The following is an 18,086-nucleotide window of genomic DNA, read 5'->3' on the forward strand; positions in this document are numbered from 1 at the left end:
CTCTCTTCCACATCGTGTCTTTATCCTGTCTTCCTTCTCTCACCCCAACCAATCACAGCAGATGGCCCCGCCCCTCCCTGAGCCTGGTTCTGCTGGAGGTTTCTTCCTGTTAAAAGGGAGTTTTTCCTTCCCACTGTCGCCAAAGTGCTGCTCATAGTGGGTCATATGATTGTTGGGTTTTCTCTGTATGTATTATTGCAGGGTCGACCTTACAGTATAAGCACCTTGAGACAACTGTTGTGATTTGTCTCTGTCATCCAGACTAAATCTAATATTGTTGGTATGCAGGCACCTTATGAAAACTGTGCTATAAGTGTATAACCTAACAACATTATGTTTAACTCAAAGGAGGAAGGAGGATGACGATCCTGTCGTGGAGAAAAATGTATTTGCTGTCAACAGAAGTTACTGTTTGAAGCCGTAAACCATGTATTGCACGGCTGGTTTCATATAAATCATTGTGTAAATCCATGTTGTGGTTTAAGAAAAACTAACAAAAACGTTTAAAACATGCTTTATTTTCACATTATTGAGAAACTCTACACATCATTCACTATTCGTCTGTTATGTGACGTTTTTATTAGTGTAGAATTTAAGACAGAAAATCCCTTTTCATGGTAAGAAAAAAGAAATCAGATATTCATGTACAAATCTGAGGCAATTATATGAGTGCTGCGAAGTTTCAGCTTCATTTCTAAAAACACTTTTGAAGGTTTGAAAACATTTTATTATTTTTATTCAAAGTGAAGCGAGATCGAGTTACCAGGAGGCTTTTTTTCCTTTTTGAATAAAAACAGCAGATTTCAGGTTATTAGTTTGTAAAATATGTTTATTTGTAAAAACACATTTGGATGTTGAAATGACATCACAGTGACATCAGCAGCCGTTTCTTCTGCTTCGATGGCGTGCGATCCTTCAGCGAGGCACACGTGACTGAGCGCGAGCGTCCGTCAGGAGCGACGACGGATTTTAAAGACGTAAAGTTCAGGAAACGCGACGAGCGGCTGCTTCGGCCTGAGCCGCCACACGGAGCTTCAACGGGTCGCAAAACTTCGTCTACAGATTAGCTTCAGGACAGAAACTGAGAGGACGTCCAGCTACGACGGCGAGAGCTGGAAGCCACAGCGTGAGGTCAGACCTTAAAGTTTCCTCGCTCTGAGGTGAAGCCGTGACGACTGAGCCCGTGGCATTGAACACTTCTCTATGGGCAGTAACGAGGAAGAACGCTGAGAGCTTCCTGCTGGGCCGACCAACGCTCAGACATCGTTTCATCGCCTCCTGAAAGCTCAAACTCACGTGTGCCAAACTGCAGCCGGGAGAGGCCAGGCTTCACCTGCTGGCTCAACAAGCTGCTTCCTGCCACGTACAGGACGTTCCTCCAACATCTCTAATGTTTAGCACAAAGGCTGATGCGTCAGCAGAGACAAAGCTGAGCTTCAGTAATCAGAGTACCTGGCTCACTGTGTGCTGACAGCAGGGGCGAGCTGCGGGGTCAGCAGCTGATGAGGGCACAGGTGTAAAAGAGGCTGAACAGAGTTCACCTTGAAGGCACTGCAGGCGAGGCGTCTGACGGTCTCCTTTAAAACGATGGAGACTTTTTCGTGAACCTGAAGCCGAAACGGTGACGGCGCCGCGTGAGGCGTAAACACCGGAAACAGCGTTTTTTTTCTGTCACATCGACGTCTGTGAGGCTGAAGCCCACGCGTGAACGCTCGCTCTGTACTAGTCACGTGTGCCGTCGCAGATCAGGATGAGGACACGTCACACAAACGCAGGAGATTCAGCAAACAGCGACAGAAATGTGAAGAGTGCAGCGGTGCTTTAAGGCAAACGTAGTGTGTGAGGCAGTGATTGAGGCTCTTTGTAAGGCCTTTATGTTCTCAGTAACAAACGTTCACAGACTCGACCATCTGGAGGTAAGAACGAGGCGAGGTCAAAGGCCACCTTTAACTCATGACTTTTGGGCCACGTCCCCTTCAAACCTACAAAGCCGTCTCCTTGTTCACCTCTGCACCTGCTGCAGATTCCTAGATGGCTCCCTGGAAGTCCCGCTCCAAACGGGAAGCTTGGATCCGTGGCTGGAGGAGCAGCATTCCCGTTTGGTGTCTGAAAGCGAGCCAACCGGTTCAGAGGTGCACAAGAAGAACAGACGCGCTCCCATGACCTCATGACCTCCAGCACAATAAGAAGATCCTAGCTAGTGTTCTACGAGGACTTTTTGTCTTTGCTGAATTATCGTGTAAAATTTATGTGCAAAAGCAGAACCGCCCCAAGCATCTGAAGTCGTTGTTACACCAAAGACAGAAAAGCTGCGGCTTTTCCTCCCGAGGTAAACGACGCCGACCTCTGATCGAGCGATTCTGGTTTGAAGGCGTGCGATTGGTGGGATTGTTCTCTAAAGGGAAAGGCGGCAGAGTCAGGACCTGCAGCGAGGCGCTCACAGTGAGGGACGATTAAAGCAGTGTGATTAGTAAAGCTGTGTGCAAAAATACATTTGGATTCATTCAGATGTAAAGCAAGAAAAATAAAAAAGACTTTACACTGTACAGGAGCTGAGGTGTGAGAGGCGGCGAGTCTAAAACTGCTCTGAGAGCAGCTCGCAGAGTCTCTGAGACACCGAGTCCCTGCTGGTCCGGAGCGTGAGGCGGTACATCTGCACAGGAAGCACTCAGAGTTACACACAGGTGAGGGTTGCACACAGAGAGTGTGTGTGTGTGTGTGTGTGTGTGTGTGTGTGTGTGTGTGTGTGTGTGTGTGTTTACCTGAGCCTGCATGTTGGGCTCCAGTCTGAGCAGGCAGCCCACCTGAGTGGTCTTCGTGTGAACGACTCCCGCTCCGACAAAGTTCGCAGGATTGGGATCGACGCCGTCCAGCAGAGCGACACCGAAACCTAAAATCTGGAGAAAAATACATTTTCATATTCACACCGTGGGAATAAACGTGGACGCTTCGGTCAGCGTCTCTGCACGCCCGCGAGTCTCGCGGTCGCCACGCCGCAGCCTCACTCTGCTACCTGTGTGCCGACCTCAACTTCGATGTTTGTGCAGCAAATTCCTGATCACGTTTGTCTTATCTCCACAGGCTGAAGAGCGTATGCTGTAATCTGATTACTGCTATAATACAGCTATATTACTGTGTAACTCTGTGGCTCATCTGCACGACTCAGGTGGCTCACACCTGAACCGAGGGTCAGAGGAGGAGTTTATCCTCATCAAAACTCCAGCGTGTAACATCTGACCACTAGGTGTCAGTAGACTTTAGACACCTGAGCACAAACAGCTCGTTATCTTACTGCACCTGACGACATGCAGCAGCCTGAGGGGGCGGCTGCTGTGATTCTAGCTGCGGAAATAAAACTGAACAAAAACTTGTTTACAGCCAAAGTGATTTGTGTCTTTTTACCTTGGCCTTGGCGACCTCGGTGTCCATCGGGTGTTTGGCTTTGAAGATTTTCTGGACCTCCTGCTGAGGACTGCGGACAAACAGAAGGAAACGAGTCCTCGATTACTACGTGACCCATTTGAACCCCGACCCGTTATCCAATCCTGAAAGCTCCTCACAGAAACACACTCGAGCTCTCTCAGATCGATCAGACGTAAAACAGAACAAATGTTTGGTGTCAGCGCTCGAATTCAGAGGCTGAAGTGTTTTCAGTCACAGCAGCGATCGACCATCGATCGGCGTATTGATCAGTGAAAGCTGCGCTTACGCTCCGAGCTGCTTCCAGCGCTGGAAGAAGTCCTGCGACATCATCTCTGTGGGCTGGAAGAACTTGTTGAGCATCACGGGGAGCTTCACAGCGATGTTCTGCAGGGCCCCACCATACCTGAACGTGAGCACACACACGCAGTCAGAAGTGAGCACACAAACACACACGTATGTATTTATATCCTTGCGGGGACATCTCATTGACATAATGCTTTCCCTAGCCCCCACCCTACCCATCAAAAATGAATGCCTGACCCTGAACCTAAGCAGAACCTAACTGTGACCCTGACACTAAAACCACATTTTGACTCTCAAAAATGCCTTCAAACTCCTGGGACCCGGATTTTGGTCCCCACGAGGATAGTAAACTACCAAGTTTTGGTCCCCATGAAGATGTTAATACCTGCGCGCACGCACACACACACACACACACACACACACACACACACACACACACACACACACACACACACACCTGAACTGGATGTTGAGCACCGGCGCATCGCTGAAGTCTGACACACACTCGATGTTCAGGATCTGCTGCATCTGAGCTCCGCCCTCTATCACGGGGTCGACCGCCTTCGAGTGGACGTTCAGCTGTGGACGCGACCGTTAAGGACTCTACTGAAGGTCACAGAGCTCCACATCATCAGAGACACAAACTCCTCTGAGTGAGCCTTCCTGATACTCACGGGGTTATTCTCCGACTACTGTGTGCTACTACTGAGTGCACACGTCTGTGATCAAACTCAAACTTTCAGCTGGATTTTATTCTTTTTAAACGCAGGACGTTACGGTTCAGGCCCCCGACACAAACACTAGCACCAAAGATTTAACGTGCGAGCGCATGACGTCCAACTCGTCTGCTCTGGTGTTTCAGTCTGCTCCACTCAGAGGTCAGCTTCATGCTATTGTAATTATAAACCTGCTCCCTGTTACTCTCGGCCGTGATGATGTGAGTGCACAGACACACAGTACAAACAGAGGACTGGTAGTAAACATGCATCAGCTTCCACAGCTCTGATGGAACAGGAAGTTCAGCGGGTATCTCACAGTCAGTTTCACCCACCGGGACGTCTTTGATCGCTCTGGAGATATTCTGATGTCACAGCATTTTAAATCTGCTCTGATTGGGTTTTCCTGCACTTTGGAGGCCGACGTTTGTTTTTCTGAACTTGTTTCAGGGGGGCGCGGTCGTCACAGGACACCACGCCCACAGACACAGAGATGCTAAAGAATCGGATGCATTTCTGTAGAAAACAGAATATAAATATTTAAAGAGGGTCTCGTCGCCTCTGCTCGGCTGTACTCGCCACCTGGGTCATGATGTTAAAGTTTCCCAACCCTCTCCAGGGCCGCCTCGGCCCCCCGAGTGGTTTTCTGAGTCGTGCAGAGCTGAAGTGGGAGCTCCTCGTGCTCTGGTTCGCTGTGCTGAAGCAGAATTACGAGGTTTGTCATGAAAGGATATGAGACTTGAGTGCGTCGCTGCTGCTCACTGAGGAGGAGAAGCTGAGGAACTGGGTGGACGTCTTGTTTCCGTAGAACACATACATGCGACCTGCGAGGGTGACCGTCAAAGTCAGGCAGCAATAATAACAAAGCTTCACAGAAAAAACAAAGATAACGAGATTTTAGCCTGAGTCTGGCAGGAGGAGGTTGTGCTTTTTAAACCTCGATTTAACGAGCGGCTGCTCACCGAGGTTCTGCCGGTACTCAGACTTCAGCCCGATCTGTAACAGCTGGTTCTCGTAGATCACGCCGTTGTTCTTACAAACAAACCTGGAAGAAGGAAAACGTGACGACAGTTACACAAAGGAAACGTCTGTGTGAAGAAGAGACATCGTGAGGCCGAGCACGGCGGTAAAGCTCGGCCACGCCCACAGGTTTAGCGATCTGTTCATTCACTTCATCTTGTGCAGATCTCAGAGCGGCCACTGGAATGACTCGCATCGCTAACAACGAGGAACGACGGCGTACAGAGGTAAACGCAGCATTCGGTGATGTCAGAGGCTAACCTCCTGTCAGGCCGTGCATCCCGCTCTCTGCAGCAGCGGGATGCACGGCACTGCAAAGAAACCTGCGGCAGTTTGTATGTTGAGAGTTTCACACCGTCTGGTTCAAGGTGTGCAAACAGCAGGCGTGACACAGCTTCACACACACAGCCGAGGTCACGTGCAACCTGCCTGCTTCACACAACACTCACAACACGACACTTTTATGTCACGTTACACGGGCATCCTCGTGGACGACTCTGCAGCGCTGTGAGAGCGGCGTGAGCACCTCCATCGACACACGGTCACCCTGAGGTCACACGGTAAACCCAAGAGCTCAGTCTCGGTCTCTACAGGCCTCAGTTAGCGTGAGAAAGGTCAAAGTTCATGGTTGTTTGCAAAGCTGCAGCAGTGGTCAGCCTTCAGACAGCTGTGCATGAACCAACGCTGCAAACCTGAACGCGCTGCAGCATCGCTGAGACGAGACAGACTCACAGAAACATCAGTGCAGGTCACTGCAGCTGAACCCCACCTGGGGAAGTTCTCCTCCGATACGTCTGTGGCTGCAGCGGGGGCGGAGCTCTCGGAAAACACGTCGATGAGCAGATTGGCTCCTGATGAGGGGGCGGGGTTTAGATTCAGGACATCCGTAAAAGAGTGGGTGGAGCTCTGGAAGACAGATACCAGCAAACAAAGTGAGAACAGGTGGAGGTGTGAACTACACCCTCCTGCCAGGATTGAATCTCTGCTTTCACCAATGAATCGATTCACAGCTGATCGAGCAGCGCGCTCATCAGTGCAGCTACTGTTTACCAAGTCAGGCTGACAGCACCATGTTCCTATCAGAGGAGGAGGGGCGGGGCCTGTCAGGAGGGAGAAGGTCATCCAACAGTGAAGAAGAAGACGGACAGAGTTTGAAGATGAAGGACGAGCTGCTAAAGGCAGCCTGCGCACGCAGACTGCAATAGCGACCTGCTGCAGGCTTTTAAACAGGTATGGGCAGATTTCACAGCAGCCAATCACAGCTCTGCTTCTGTGGTTACCTTGTTCGTGGTGTCGGTGTTCTCGCTGTGCTCCGTGCTGCCGTTGACGCTGCGGCGACTATCGTCCATGTCTGGCAGTTTTCCGGGTCCTTTCTTCTTCTTCAGCTTGGCCAGAATGGAGGACTCCCTCTCCGGGAACGGCGGCATTTCCTCCAGGACGGTGGCCTGTGCAGAGAAACAGGAAGTCAGTTAGCATCAGTGCTAGTTCACGACAGATGTCGCCACGTCGGCGGGTCTTATAGCTGGGGGGTTAACGCACCAGGATGTCGGTGCTGGCGATGCAGCTGAGCCTCAGGTACTCGACGGCTCGCTGCTGAAGCTCCACGTCTGCGTTGCGCAGCTGGCTGTCGGAGCGCAGGACGTCCTGGATGGTGGCTTTCACTTCTGGAAACAAGTTGATGAACTTGATATACGCCGACAGCAGCAGCGCCCGAGTCGGCACAGAGCACAGGTGGAACTTGGAGTGAAGGAGATTGAACTGGACCAGAGGGCTGAGGAAGAGGAGACAGAGTCGCGGTGAAACCTGCGAGCGGTCCCGTCAGCTTCAGCAGCGACGCGTCAGCTTTACTGACAAATGACACGTTTCCTAAAGTCTGCCGGCACATTTTTCCTATTCTGTCACAAAATCGTCCAGAATGAGAGAAGAGCTCAGAAACTATTTATTATTCTTTCTAATAAAAATCTCAAATAACAACGAGACCAGACAAACATCCCCTGGACTGTGATGATCAGCTGTGGGTGTGGTTTGTACCTGGAGCGCGAGTCACCAGCAATCAGGTTACCGAACTCCCCCAGGATGTACCCGCCCACCTTCACCAGGTTCTCGTGGCAGGCGGGGGCTTGCAGCGCCTGCAGGTCAGAGAGGAAGTGACTTCATGAGACGGTAGAAGACACAAACGAACCAGTCACACGGGCCGGAGACACATTCAGGATCACAGCTGCGTTCATGAAGGATTCCTTCATCCAACCGACCAATCAAAGAGCTTTAAGCCCACTCGTTTCCTCCGTGAGGACCTCAGTGTTCAATGATCGAGCCAGTTAAACTTGTGTGTCACACAGCCGTTTGGAGCCTTTAAAGAAACCCAAACGTCCGGACAGAATAAAACCTGATCACATGATCACAGACTGAAGCCACTCTGAACGTGTCTGCTGGGAAAAGAAGTGCGAGTTAAATCTGCGCCGTACCCCGACACGCTGCTCCCTGCAAATATAACTACACGTCACAGCAGTGCAGCCTGCAGCTACTGTGATTGGCCGGGTCGGTGCCGTCGGATCCCTGTGCGACCACATGTCAAATACACCGCGCGTGAGCATGAAGCTGGCAGCGGCGCCAGCTCGACAAAGATTCACCGCACAAGTCTTAAACAGCGGTGAGCTCTGTAGCGTTCAGGGACAGCAGCGAGGCTCACCTCAAACACGGTCTTGGCGGCGTAACCTTGGACGTCGTCTCGGTTTATGACGATCTGGATGACGCGGTACCAGACCTCCTCGCTGACGTAGTCCCCAGCGATGCGGATCAGGTTCAGGATGGTGTCCACGTACCAGGTGTAGTCCACGGCGTACTTCTCCGCCAGGATGGCCACTTTGAGCACCTGAGGAAGAGAAGCCAGAGGCTGAAGACGAGCGCTCACGCCACTTAAAGCGAACGGCGAAACGTGCTGACATCACGACCCACTATCTCCTCTCTGATGGAGTAGTCGGCGGTCTCCAGGTAGCTAAGCATCTCTGCCACGATCTGCTTGGCGTTGCTGCGGTCGCACATGGCGTAGAGCAGATCCACGGCGCGCTGGCGAACACTCACATCTCTCTCCGTCTGCACGGAACAGACACCAGGAAGCAAGTGTGAATTTCAAAGTAAAGGTCAGACTTATTGGCAAGACTAGTTTTTAGTGTTCAAAGATTGAACCGAACCAAACCTTTGAGTTTTGTCCAAGTTGAGGAGGAACGGACGACTGACGTCCAGCTGAGCGAGACTCACCTTCAGAGCGTTGATCACAGTCTCCATGTGCGTCTTCACGGCCTCGTGGGAAAATTCGGAGCTGGCCAGCGTGCACATGCTCTCCAACGCCAGGTAACGGAGGTTGGTTTCTCTGTGCTGGAGGAACTGGCCCAGCTGGTTACAGGCTCGTACCAACAGGGTGGGCTCGCTGGGAGACAACGGGGGACAAGCGTGAGGCTCAGATACGACACCCGAACACGATGACGTCCGAGGACGACCGGAGCTACGCGTGTCAGGAACGTGGGCCGGGCCCAGGAACCCCTCTCTACACTGCAGCACATCTGCACAGCAGCTGCTCGCTCAGCCCTCTGACATCATCTCATGTTTGTTTGTTTTTAATCTGATTTCATCACGTTGAGCTTTTTGCATATTTTTACTTTGTACATTTAAATTTGAACATTTTAAAATGTTAAATATTTCAGTGTAACTTACTGAGCTCATATTTTCTGTTTTTTAACATTTAACTTAAATTAGTACTTTTAATTTATTACTTACTGACTTTGTGTTTGAGTTAAATTTGTACTTACTGAGCTCTTTGTTCTGGTTTCCATGGCAATGCCTTGCATTTTACACACAAACCTGATTCCTGTTACATTTCGTCTCGATCACAGGTGATGGGTCTGTCTCTGCGCCCTCCCTGCGACAGACTGGCGGCCAGCCCAGGTGTTCCCGCCTCTCACCCAATGACAGCTGTGCTAGGCACTGGCCCCGCCCACATGCAAAAGCAAACTGACGGATGTTTTGTTTTCTCCCCCACACTTGGGGATAAACAAAGCGTGTATGACCTGCCTGTCATGGTGGATGATGAGGGCGATGGCTTCAAACAGAACGGCGTTCTTGGCGTTGGAGTGTTGGACCTTCTTGGACTTCGGAGGTTCCTGGGCTTTATTGAGGATGGTCTCTAAACACTCGGTGAGACGACTTCTCAGAGCGGCGTCCTCTGCAAAGAAAACCAGACGCTTCAAGCCCCGTCGCCACGGTTACGCCTCTCAGACCTTTACTTATTCGTGGTGGACTAACGCGTGTGTGCCGTACCTGGAGGAGGGTAGCACTGCAGCAGGCGCAGCAGTTTGACGGACAGCCACGGGGCAGCCACAAAGTAGTACGTGTAGTCCTGCAGGTCGATGGACGCCGACGTCACGATCTAAACAAACAGGAAGGAGATTAACGTCCCCGCTGGTTTATGATTGAGCCGAGCGACGCGGAGGGTCACACGGACACCCACCCTGCTGAGCCGGGCCACCGCCAGTGACACGGAGGTCTTAAAGTCATCCGGATTCTTCTGGGCCAGAGTGGTGATGAGGCTGGTGGCTGCCGTCACCACGCCCTGAAATAAAGGAAGGCAGAGTCAGCGTTTCAGGGCGGGGTTTAAACTACGGCATCACATCGATCAGCTCGTTCTCACGATAAATATAAGTATTTAGCTCGCCACGAGGAGGCGGAGTCTCACCAGGTGCTGATCGTTCAGCAGATGGACGACCCGTGTGGTCCATTCGCCCATGGGCACGAGGTCGGGCGACGTCCTGTTGAGCCGTAACAGACACAGAGCTGCGCTCTGCTTCACGCTGTCCATCGTGTCCCTGAGAGAAGCAACGGCGACACGAGTTCACCAAACAGGAAGAACACCAGCAGCGAGCAGCCGAGGACACGCCCACATTACCCATTGGTAATCAGACTACATCAGATTACACAGGCTTAGACCTACAGTCTGCTCAGACTGTTCACACCAGCTCTGTGTTATTTCATTAAGCTGATGCACCACGATCGCTGTTTTCTTATCGTTCACCCGCGAGCCTCGCGAGCTTGTTCCCAGTAAAAATCTGATCCGTCGCTTCCAGTCAGGCCCAGAAGGAGGTTTGCAATTTTTTTGCTGTTCTTTGATTTGTAACTGATTTCTGTTGCATCACACTGGCCCCACTTCCCTGTCAGAGTATCCCTCCTCCAAGAACTAGTTCCCCGATTAAGTGTCGACTGTGGGCTGAGGCCCAAACAGAACATCAACATGTGCGTTTCAGTCTGAACACGAATCCTCATCTATAACGTCGCTTTTAAGGGTTGTTTCCGGAAACATTTACCAAAGTGCCGACGGCCCGTAACAGCCGCTCGTTTTACTGGATGGAGGTCGAGTGCTGACTCCAGCTGTGAGTGAGGAGACAGCTGTCTGTAATGACTGGAAGGATGGAGATGTGCGTGTGTGGTTATTCATCCGCCTGCTCATCTGTTTCACGGCCTGTTACCCACACACTGGCCTGTGGATCGTCACTGTGTAATGAGTGACGGCGCTGCGCTTCAGGCCACAGCAGTCAATCTCAGATAATGTCAGGTTGGATTTGGTGCCTTACAAACCGCTGCTGCAACAATCTACATAATTGACGTCGTATTTCTCACGAGCGCCCACAGCTGACCCTGAACCAGGTTCATGACCAACACAAACAAACTGATATTAAAGGACTTTGAGCCGCTCTGAGCTAAAACGTGTTTAAGAACGAACCCGGCCACTAAGACTCTGGGAATCTCCGAGGCGAACGCCTCCGCCATCTCTCTGCTGCCCACGTTGGCGATGCAGTGCAGGGCCAGGTTCATGAAGGTGGGGTTGCGGCTGGCGAGGTCGTTTTTGATGCCGTTGTTGATGAGGCGGATCAGGTCGCTGTTGGAGTTGACCAGCACTGAGATGAAGAGGTAACCCTGAAAGGAGGAGACACGGCAAAGGTCACGTGACGGGATATTCTTTCTCTCTCTGACTCTGGAAATCCACAAACACACACAGCAGAGCCGGAGCGTCAGCACCACCCACACGGAGCAGCTGGAGGCGTGGCCTCTGTTACCAAAACATCAGCTGATCCCAGCGACTCTCGAATCGGCTGCCCTGACGATCATCATCATTTATCAAACTCGTGTTAGTCTCGTGCTTAAAGTATTTTTACTGGATTACTCGTGTAACTGAACAGTCGTTGAGGCTTTGGAGGACGCCGTGCTGTGACAATGATCCGCCTCCACACGCTCACTCGTTTCCTTTAAGGAAACAAAAAACTGATCAATGAAATAAAACTGATCAGAAGCTGATTAACGACAGCTACCCCACGTCAGGGTCGCAGAGATAACAATTTACGTTTGCAGCAAAATTAACATTCTTCTGTCACACTTTAAGTGGAGTCTGGTGAGGTCCTACACAGTGAGTTTATAGCCTATGGCGCCTGCAGCTCCGCCTCCAGCGCTCAGCAGGAAGGATGCCCGCCAACAGCTCTGAATCTCAGCACAGACCCTCAGAGACGCTCGGAGAGCTCAAGTCAAAGGCAGCTAGCTCTGTCTGACCCAGAGATACGACCACAGCGAGTGTGGGCTTTTAGAGACGGGACAGGTGGAAAGCTGGAAATAAAATCTAGTCTCTCGGAGCTGAAATGATTTGAGCCGATTCACGTCACTCTCATCCAGAACACTGTTGGTAAAGTTGTTATTACACAGTTATTACTGCCTGCTTCATTAGAGGTTTAAAAAAAACCCCACCAGGACGCCGCGAAAGGGAAACGAGCGGCACTGCAATAAAAACATTTGGAACAAATGTGTTTATCAACCCAGAAGCAGAGACCACAGAGCGGCGTGAGGGGGCGGTCCTGACGCTCACGCACGTGATAACCCTGAAACATGGCGGCCGAGCGGCTCCGACACTCACGATCTGCTTCTCCGTGTACTTGTTGGAGCTCAGGAGGTTGACGGCCTCCATGTGCCCGAAGTCGATGTCGTGGCCCAGAAGGAAGATGAAGAGCAGCTTGCAGACATACTTCTTTTTACTGTAGCCATCCAACGCCTTGTCTCCTGCACGCGCGCACACACACACACACACACACACGCACGCGCACACACACACACACACACACACACACACACACACACACACACACACACACACTTTAATGTCTATGTGATAAACAGCAGCATTTTATTCCAAACAGCTGAGGCTCTGAGGGGAAAGCAGGTGGACTTTGTCTGATTCAAATCTAGTCAAATAATCCAAACCCAGTGAGAGTGGGAGGTTCAGGATCTGCAGCAGTGCAACATCAAACACACAATCTTTATTTTTGCATGACTGGGCTTTTATTCAGTGTTTGGAAACGTCATCATCAAATAAAACTGAAGAAAGATTGTTTTACGCCAGCCTCAGTACTTCATGGATAAGGAGCACAGTTGCAGAGACATGTGGACACAGTGGAAAGGCCTGAATGCCGGGTGGAGAGGGCGGAGAGGAGGCGCTATGTGGACACTCCCTGCCCGCATATCGCCTCCTCTCTGCAGCAGACTAATTATAGGCAGTGAGGAACAGGTGGCAACAGGAGAAACAGCAGCAACCAGAGAGTCAGTGAGGTTTCACAGGGCAACACAAAGCAGTCGGGACAGGAAGCAGGAAGCAGGTCAGGTGACTCGGCGAGCTCGTTTCTCCATCACCTACCTTTAAATTTGGAGCGGATGTTTGCCAGCTCCTTGTTTATCCTCTTTATCTCGGCCTCTTTACTTTTACCTGCAGACAGATCAGCGTTACTCAGCATGCACAGAGCTGCGATCACTCATGAATACAACATCCTGCCTTTTTTAAAGGACCCGCCCCCGCTGAGGAACGTGGCGTCCGGGTTTAATCGCACACTACAACATAAGAGCTTCCTGATGAAGCAGTGACATATCTTTACTTTATTATCTCCAGAAGCAGGAACCTCAGGCCGCCTGTTTTTGAAGCGTAGACCTGATGACGCAGCAGGATCACCCAGAGCTAATCCTCCCCGCTTCCTGCTCCTTTCTCGCTCTGTTGTGACCAAAACCTCCAAATCGAACATCACGCTTTGTTCAGTAAGCCCCGAAACCAGCGGCTGAGACCATAAACCATCATCACAGTGTTTACTGAGCTCAGGTCAGCTGAGCCGGAGCCTCTTTTTCTCACAGACTTCCATCCAATCAGACTTCTCTCTGCAACCGCAGGAGTCGCCCCCTGCTGGATGGTTTAAGACACTTCTGTGTCAGATTTACCTTTCAGCTAAATCCATCTTGATGTACAGTCTCTGATTGTGACAGTAGGAACATTTTTCATGTGCTTTGTTGTGAAGAACGTGATTTATAACCTGATGAGCGTTCGCCAACATTTCACATTGACCGGATAATAAGAGGTGAAGGGAGCAGAGTGGATGTGGGAGCACTCACTGACAGCCTGTGCGAACACAGAGGGCCTGAATCAACTGCACTATCAAATACAGAAGGCTTATTTTGAACTGTGAATCACAGTAAGCTGCTGTGGTGGATTCAGAATAAGTCACCCTGAAACGCCAGCATGAACAAAACCAGCAGAGCAGCAGCAGCCGGACGCTGCAGAATAAAATCAGTCAGGACGGTTTGTGTCGGGGCAGCAACAGGAAGCTCTGAGGCCGCGTTCCTGTTTTCTCACCCAGAACACTAACGTGCAGTTCTGCAACACCGTCACCTACAACAGCGGCTTTATTTATACAACACCACCTCACAACAACAGCCATCTCTGGGTTTATACTGTAGGTAAGGACCCAACAATAACACAAACACAATATAAAAGATACTTCCTATCAAAATCTCACAGGGGACCAGAGGAAAAGGCTGTAAGGCACCACGTGGGTGAAAGTCACCTGACTTTAGTGTTTCAGGGTCAAGGTCAGGGGTCAGAGTTGTCACAGAGTGTAAGGATGCTGAAAGAGGCCAAAAGCCACTGGACTGGTCATCGTGCAGGTACCGCAGAGCCGTACCGTCACACAGCAGCTGGTTCAGTTACTGTAGCTGTAACTCGTTCCCACGACCAGCAAACAGAAACACGGGAACTGTCTACCTGCCTCCGTCTCACCTTTCCTGTGCACCTGCCCACTAACACGGACACACTCTCATTTCAAGCTTTTATTTAACCCGCTGCTGGTTTTCTCTAACCCCCCTGGAGAGCAGCACCGCCTCCTCTCGCTCTTTCGCGAGTACTCAGATTACCGTTTTGCGTTACTTTTTGCGATTAACGTTAATTCCAGCTAACGCCAACTGAGGCGGTGGACCGGAGACTTTACACACCGACTTTTACGACCTGCTAAGGCGGCACTGAGCCGCTCATGTTGGCCTGATAAAGCAGCTCACGCAGTTAAAAAGTGACGGTTTGGTTATCTCCCCACGGCGGCCCACGCCCTTTGACACGGTGACGTTAGCAGCTAGCAGCTAGCGATGATTAGCCGGGGAGGCTTGAGCGCTGGGCGGGAGTTTATCCCACTTTAACGGGGTAAATGTGTCCAGAACGAGGGCGGCAGGGGCGGGAAACTGACCCCGGGCTCGAAGTCCCCCACCCGGGCGGGTTCCCTGAGGTCCCCGCGGTACAGAGGCTAGCCGTGCCTAGCTGCGGGGTGAAGGAGACAAACTCACAGTTCCTGATGTCGGAGATGAACACGGCCAGTCCGCGCATCCCGTCCCCTTTAGACACCGCCGGCATCCTCTCCGCTGCTGGGGGGCTTCAGCTGACCCGGACAACGCGCTGCTCGAACTCTGAACTCTGTCTGTGGAACCGCCGCTGCGAGCACCAGGAGCCCCGACATATGACCGAGACAGGAACCAGACGGGCCGCGTCCCCTTCAGCGCGGAAACGCCCTGTTCCAGCCTCCTAAGGCGGGCCGCGTCCCAAACATGTTCGCTTTACCCACTCAACTGAGTGAACGCACCCGGCCCAGTCCTCACCTTTCAGCGGCCCAGAACATCTGGAGCATGAGCACCGAGGACGGGAGAGCTCCCAGATGTTTGGGAGACTGCTGTCTTCACACTCAGTCTTTTTTATTAAAACTTTTATTCATTTTTTCAGTTTACACATTTGATATGTTGTGACTTGCATTCTGTTTTTATGTACTTTTATAAACGCCCCAACTTCTTTGTAATTGACGTTATGACATCAAGACAAACAGCTGGGTTATAAGGCGGAGATTCATCTTTTGATGAATTTCTGGAGGCCCTGTGACAGACTGGCGACCCGTCCTGGACGTACCAGGCCTCCCGCCCTGTGGTAGCTGGGATAGGCCCCAGCGCCCACACAACCCTGAATCGGATAAGTGGAAGAGAAATGATGGATGAATTTCTGAAATTTGATAAGCATATCGATGAATTAATGAGGACACTGTCTAAATAATTGGCTCATTTTTCAAACTGAGAGACTTCCTTCTGTGTGAAGCTCTTCTTCTTCCTGTCTCTATTTGAGCCTCAGTTAAACTGCAGTAATGTCTATGGTGGAACATGTGTCTTAGTTATGTGGAGTAATTACAGACTTTCCAAATGAAAGTGACAAACAGTCCGAGACACGTCAAGGTCCAAACGTTTGGAGCTGGCTGGACAAAACCTTTCACACAGCCAGTGTAATTATGGACTCGTGTCTCTGCACTGATACAGGCTCAGTCCTAAAACCGTACACTTCTCAGGCCTTCACAGTTCTCACTAGTTTTCGCTTGAATTACACACTCTGATTATTTTATTCCGTTATTCCTCAGGTGCTGGTCTGCAGCGTTACTGGGCCTTAGCATCTTTGGAGTAATTTTGGGATATTTTTAGAGTCGGCTTTGCATTCGGATTCATGCTGGAAGTTATATTTGTATTTCATGTGCATTATTTCATTCATGTGAATGAAGATCAGTGCGTAACAAGGTAAAGCAGTAAAAAAACGAGCCTGCACAGAAACACATACAGCATCAGCAGACAGTGCTGCACAAAGGCCTGGGCTCTCTAATCGCATAAACAGACAGTAGATGGATCACACTCTGAGTCTGACTCTCATTAAGCTTTTCAAAGAAGCAGCATCAGACTCAGATCTGCAGCCCAGAAAATCATGGCTGCAGTTAGCAGCAAACCCGCATCAGTGACGTTCATCTCAGAGGGCTGCTGAGGGTCACGTCCGGCCGTAAATGTGTTTAAATACGCCAGGCCTCATGTGGAGCCTGCTGGAGTCAGGCTGCAGTTTTAGACAAAATTAGAGAAGCAGATAGAGACTTCCTGTCTCTCGCTATAACTACAATTACTCGTTATAGACGGACTACATGGCCAATGTGAGCTACCCCCCCCCCGTATGAGGTTATGACCACATGCAACCGAACATGCGATGAAACCTTTGGTGGAAACTTCTAACTCACAGTGTAACCTTTGTTTTTTTGTGTAAAACAAACTGCTCTGCCAAAAGCATTCCCTCACCTGTCCAAATCATTTCACTCAGGTGTTTCAAATCAAGCACCTCGGCATGCTGACGGCTTCTACAAACATTTGTGTCGCTCTCAGGAGCTCCAGCATGATGCTGCGATAAGATGCCACCTGTGCAAAACGTCCGCTGGTAAAACTGAAGTTGCTCTTTGTTGGAGAAAAATAAAGAAGAATTTGGTTCAGTTTGAATAACTAAGGCTTCGGTTCCACAGGTGACTCAGACCCGCCCTCTGTTTTCTGACAGAGGTGATGTCCTGAGCGATGACTCCTGATCACGAGATCCAGTTGATAGGTTTTGAAGTCTTATCAATAAAAAGCTGTGACGGCTCGCTTTACAGTCCTTTTGCAATATTATTATCAGTGTCTGCTCACACTGACTGGTCGCTCCGAGTCTTATTATCTGGGTAAAATAAAACACTGATACAGATTTATAGTTTGTTTCCCCTCCTTACACTGTAGTTACACGTGACTATTAGGGATCTTGTCTGTATTAGAGTATACGAACCCCTGTAGCTCAGGAGGTAGTTCGACCCCCGCCTGGCCCGCATGCCTTTGGGCTACTAACCCTAAGTTGCTGTCTGACCCATCAGAGTATGGATGTGTGTGAATGTCAGTAAGCACTTAAAATCATAGAAAAAGGTGAATGTGACATGTTGTATAGAGCGCTCTGAGTACTCTGGGAGAGTAGAGAAGTGCTGTATAAGAATCAGTCCATTTACCTCCCGAAAGATCAAAAATAACCTGCTGAATATGTAAAAAAAATTAATATTAAAACAGAACTGAACAAAAAATGATGGTAAACTTTCAAAAAATAGAACCATAAATATAATTTCTGCATTCATAACCAGAAGTTTCTTTAAAATGACTCAACAGCGTCTCCAGGTTCACCTTTCAGCTGTCTGCACCTGTGAGTACTGTGTAACTAGAGTCCAGGACAGGAGGTCAGGATACTGATAATACTCTGCTCTTTAAAGTATTTGTTACTTGAAAAGATTTTGTGTGTTTTCTGTCTTATAAATAATTCTTTTATTTTGTCCCGTGGCTAATCACCGCATAAAAACACAGTCAGCAAACAGACAAACAGGAATCTCTTCATTCCCACGTTTACAGCATTTAGGGTTCAACTGTCTTCATTTG

The 18,086-nt window shown here is 50.1% G+C and overlaps 1 protein-coding gene across 3 annotated transcripts; it reads right to left on the minus strand.

Moving 5' to 3' along the window:
• Positions 1–808: 808 nt before the first annotated feature.
• LOC146678042 (AP-2 complex subunit alpha-2) lies at positions 809–15,358 on the minus strand. Of its 3 annotated transcripts, none has more exons than XM_085413659.1 (22): positions 15,144–15,358; positions 13,186–13,254; positions 12,412–12,554; positions 11,233–11,426; positions 10,192–10,321; positions 9,967–10,068; positions 9,777–9,885; positions 9,527–9,681; positions 8,721–8,885; positions 8,418–8,555; positions 8,152–8,334; positions 7,494–7,591; positions 7,002–7,233; positions 6,743–6,907; positions 6,232–6,368; positions 5,405–5,487; positions 5,176–5,266; positions 4,184–4,306; positions 3,710–3,826; positions 3,403–3,472; positions 2,763–2,897; positions 809–2,653 (listed from the first exon to the last, which is right to left on the minus strand). In XM_085413659.1, exons 1-22 carry the CDS (start codon positions 15,208–15,210, stop codon positions 2,576–2,578), a joined length of 2,784 nt encoding a protein of 927 aa, XP_085269785.1. In that variant the 5' UTR covers positions 15,211–15,358; the 3' UTR covers positions 809–2,575. The 3 variants fall into 3 exon arrangements, with proteins under 3 accessions (XP_085269785.1, XP_085269011.1, XP_085270590.1); XM_085412885.1 differs by having other exon boundaries at positions 8,721–8,889; positions 9,531–9,681; positions 15,144–15,357; XM_085414464.1 differs by lacking the exon at positions 13,186–13,254 and having other exon boundaries at positions 8,721–8,889; positions 9,531–9,681; positions 15,144–15,300.
• Between the last annotated feature and the right edge of the window lie 2,728 nt (positions 15,359–18,086).

The sequence above is a fragment of the Rhamphochromis longiceps genome, linkage group LG1 (genome assembly GCF_057381845.1).
Source record: "Rhamphochromis longiceps isolate RC_006_pf linkage group LG1, R_longiceps_female_GT1.1, whole genome shotgun sequence".
Lineage (NCBI taxonomy): Eukaryota > Metazoa > Chordata > Actinopteri > Cichliformes > Cichlidae > Rhamphochromis > Rhamphochromis longiceps.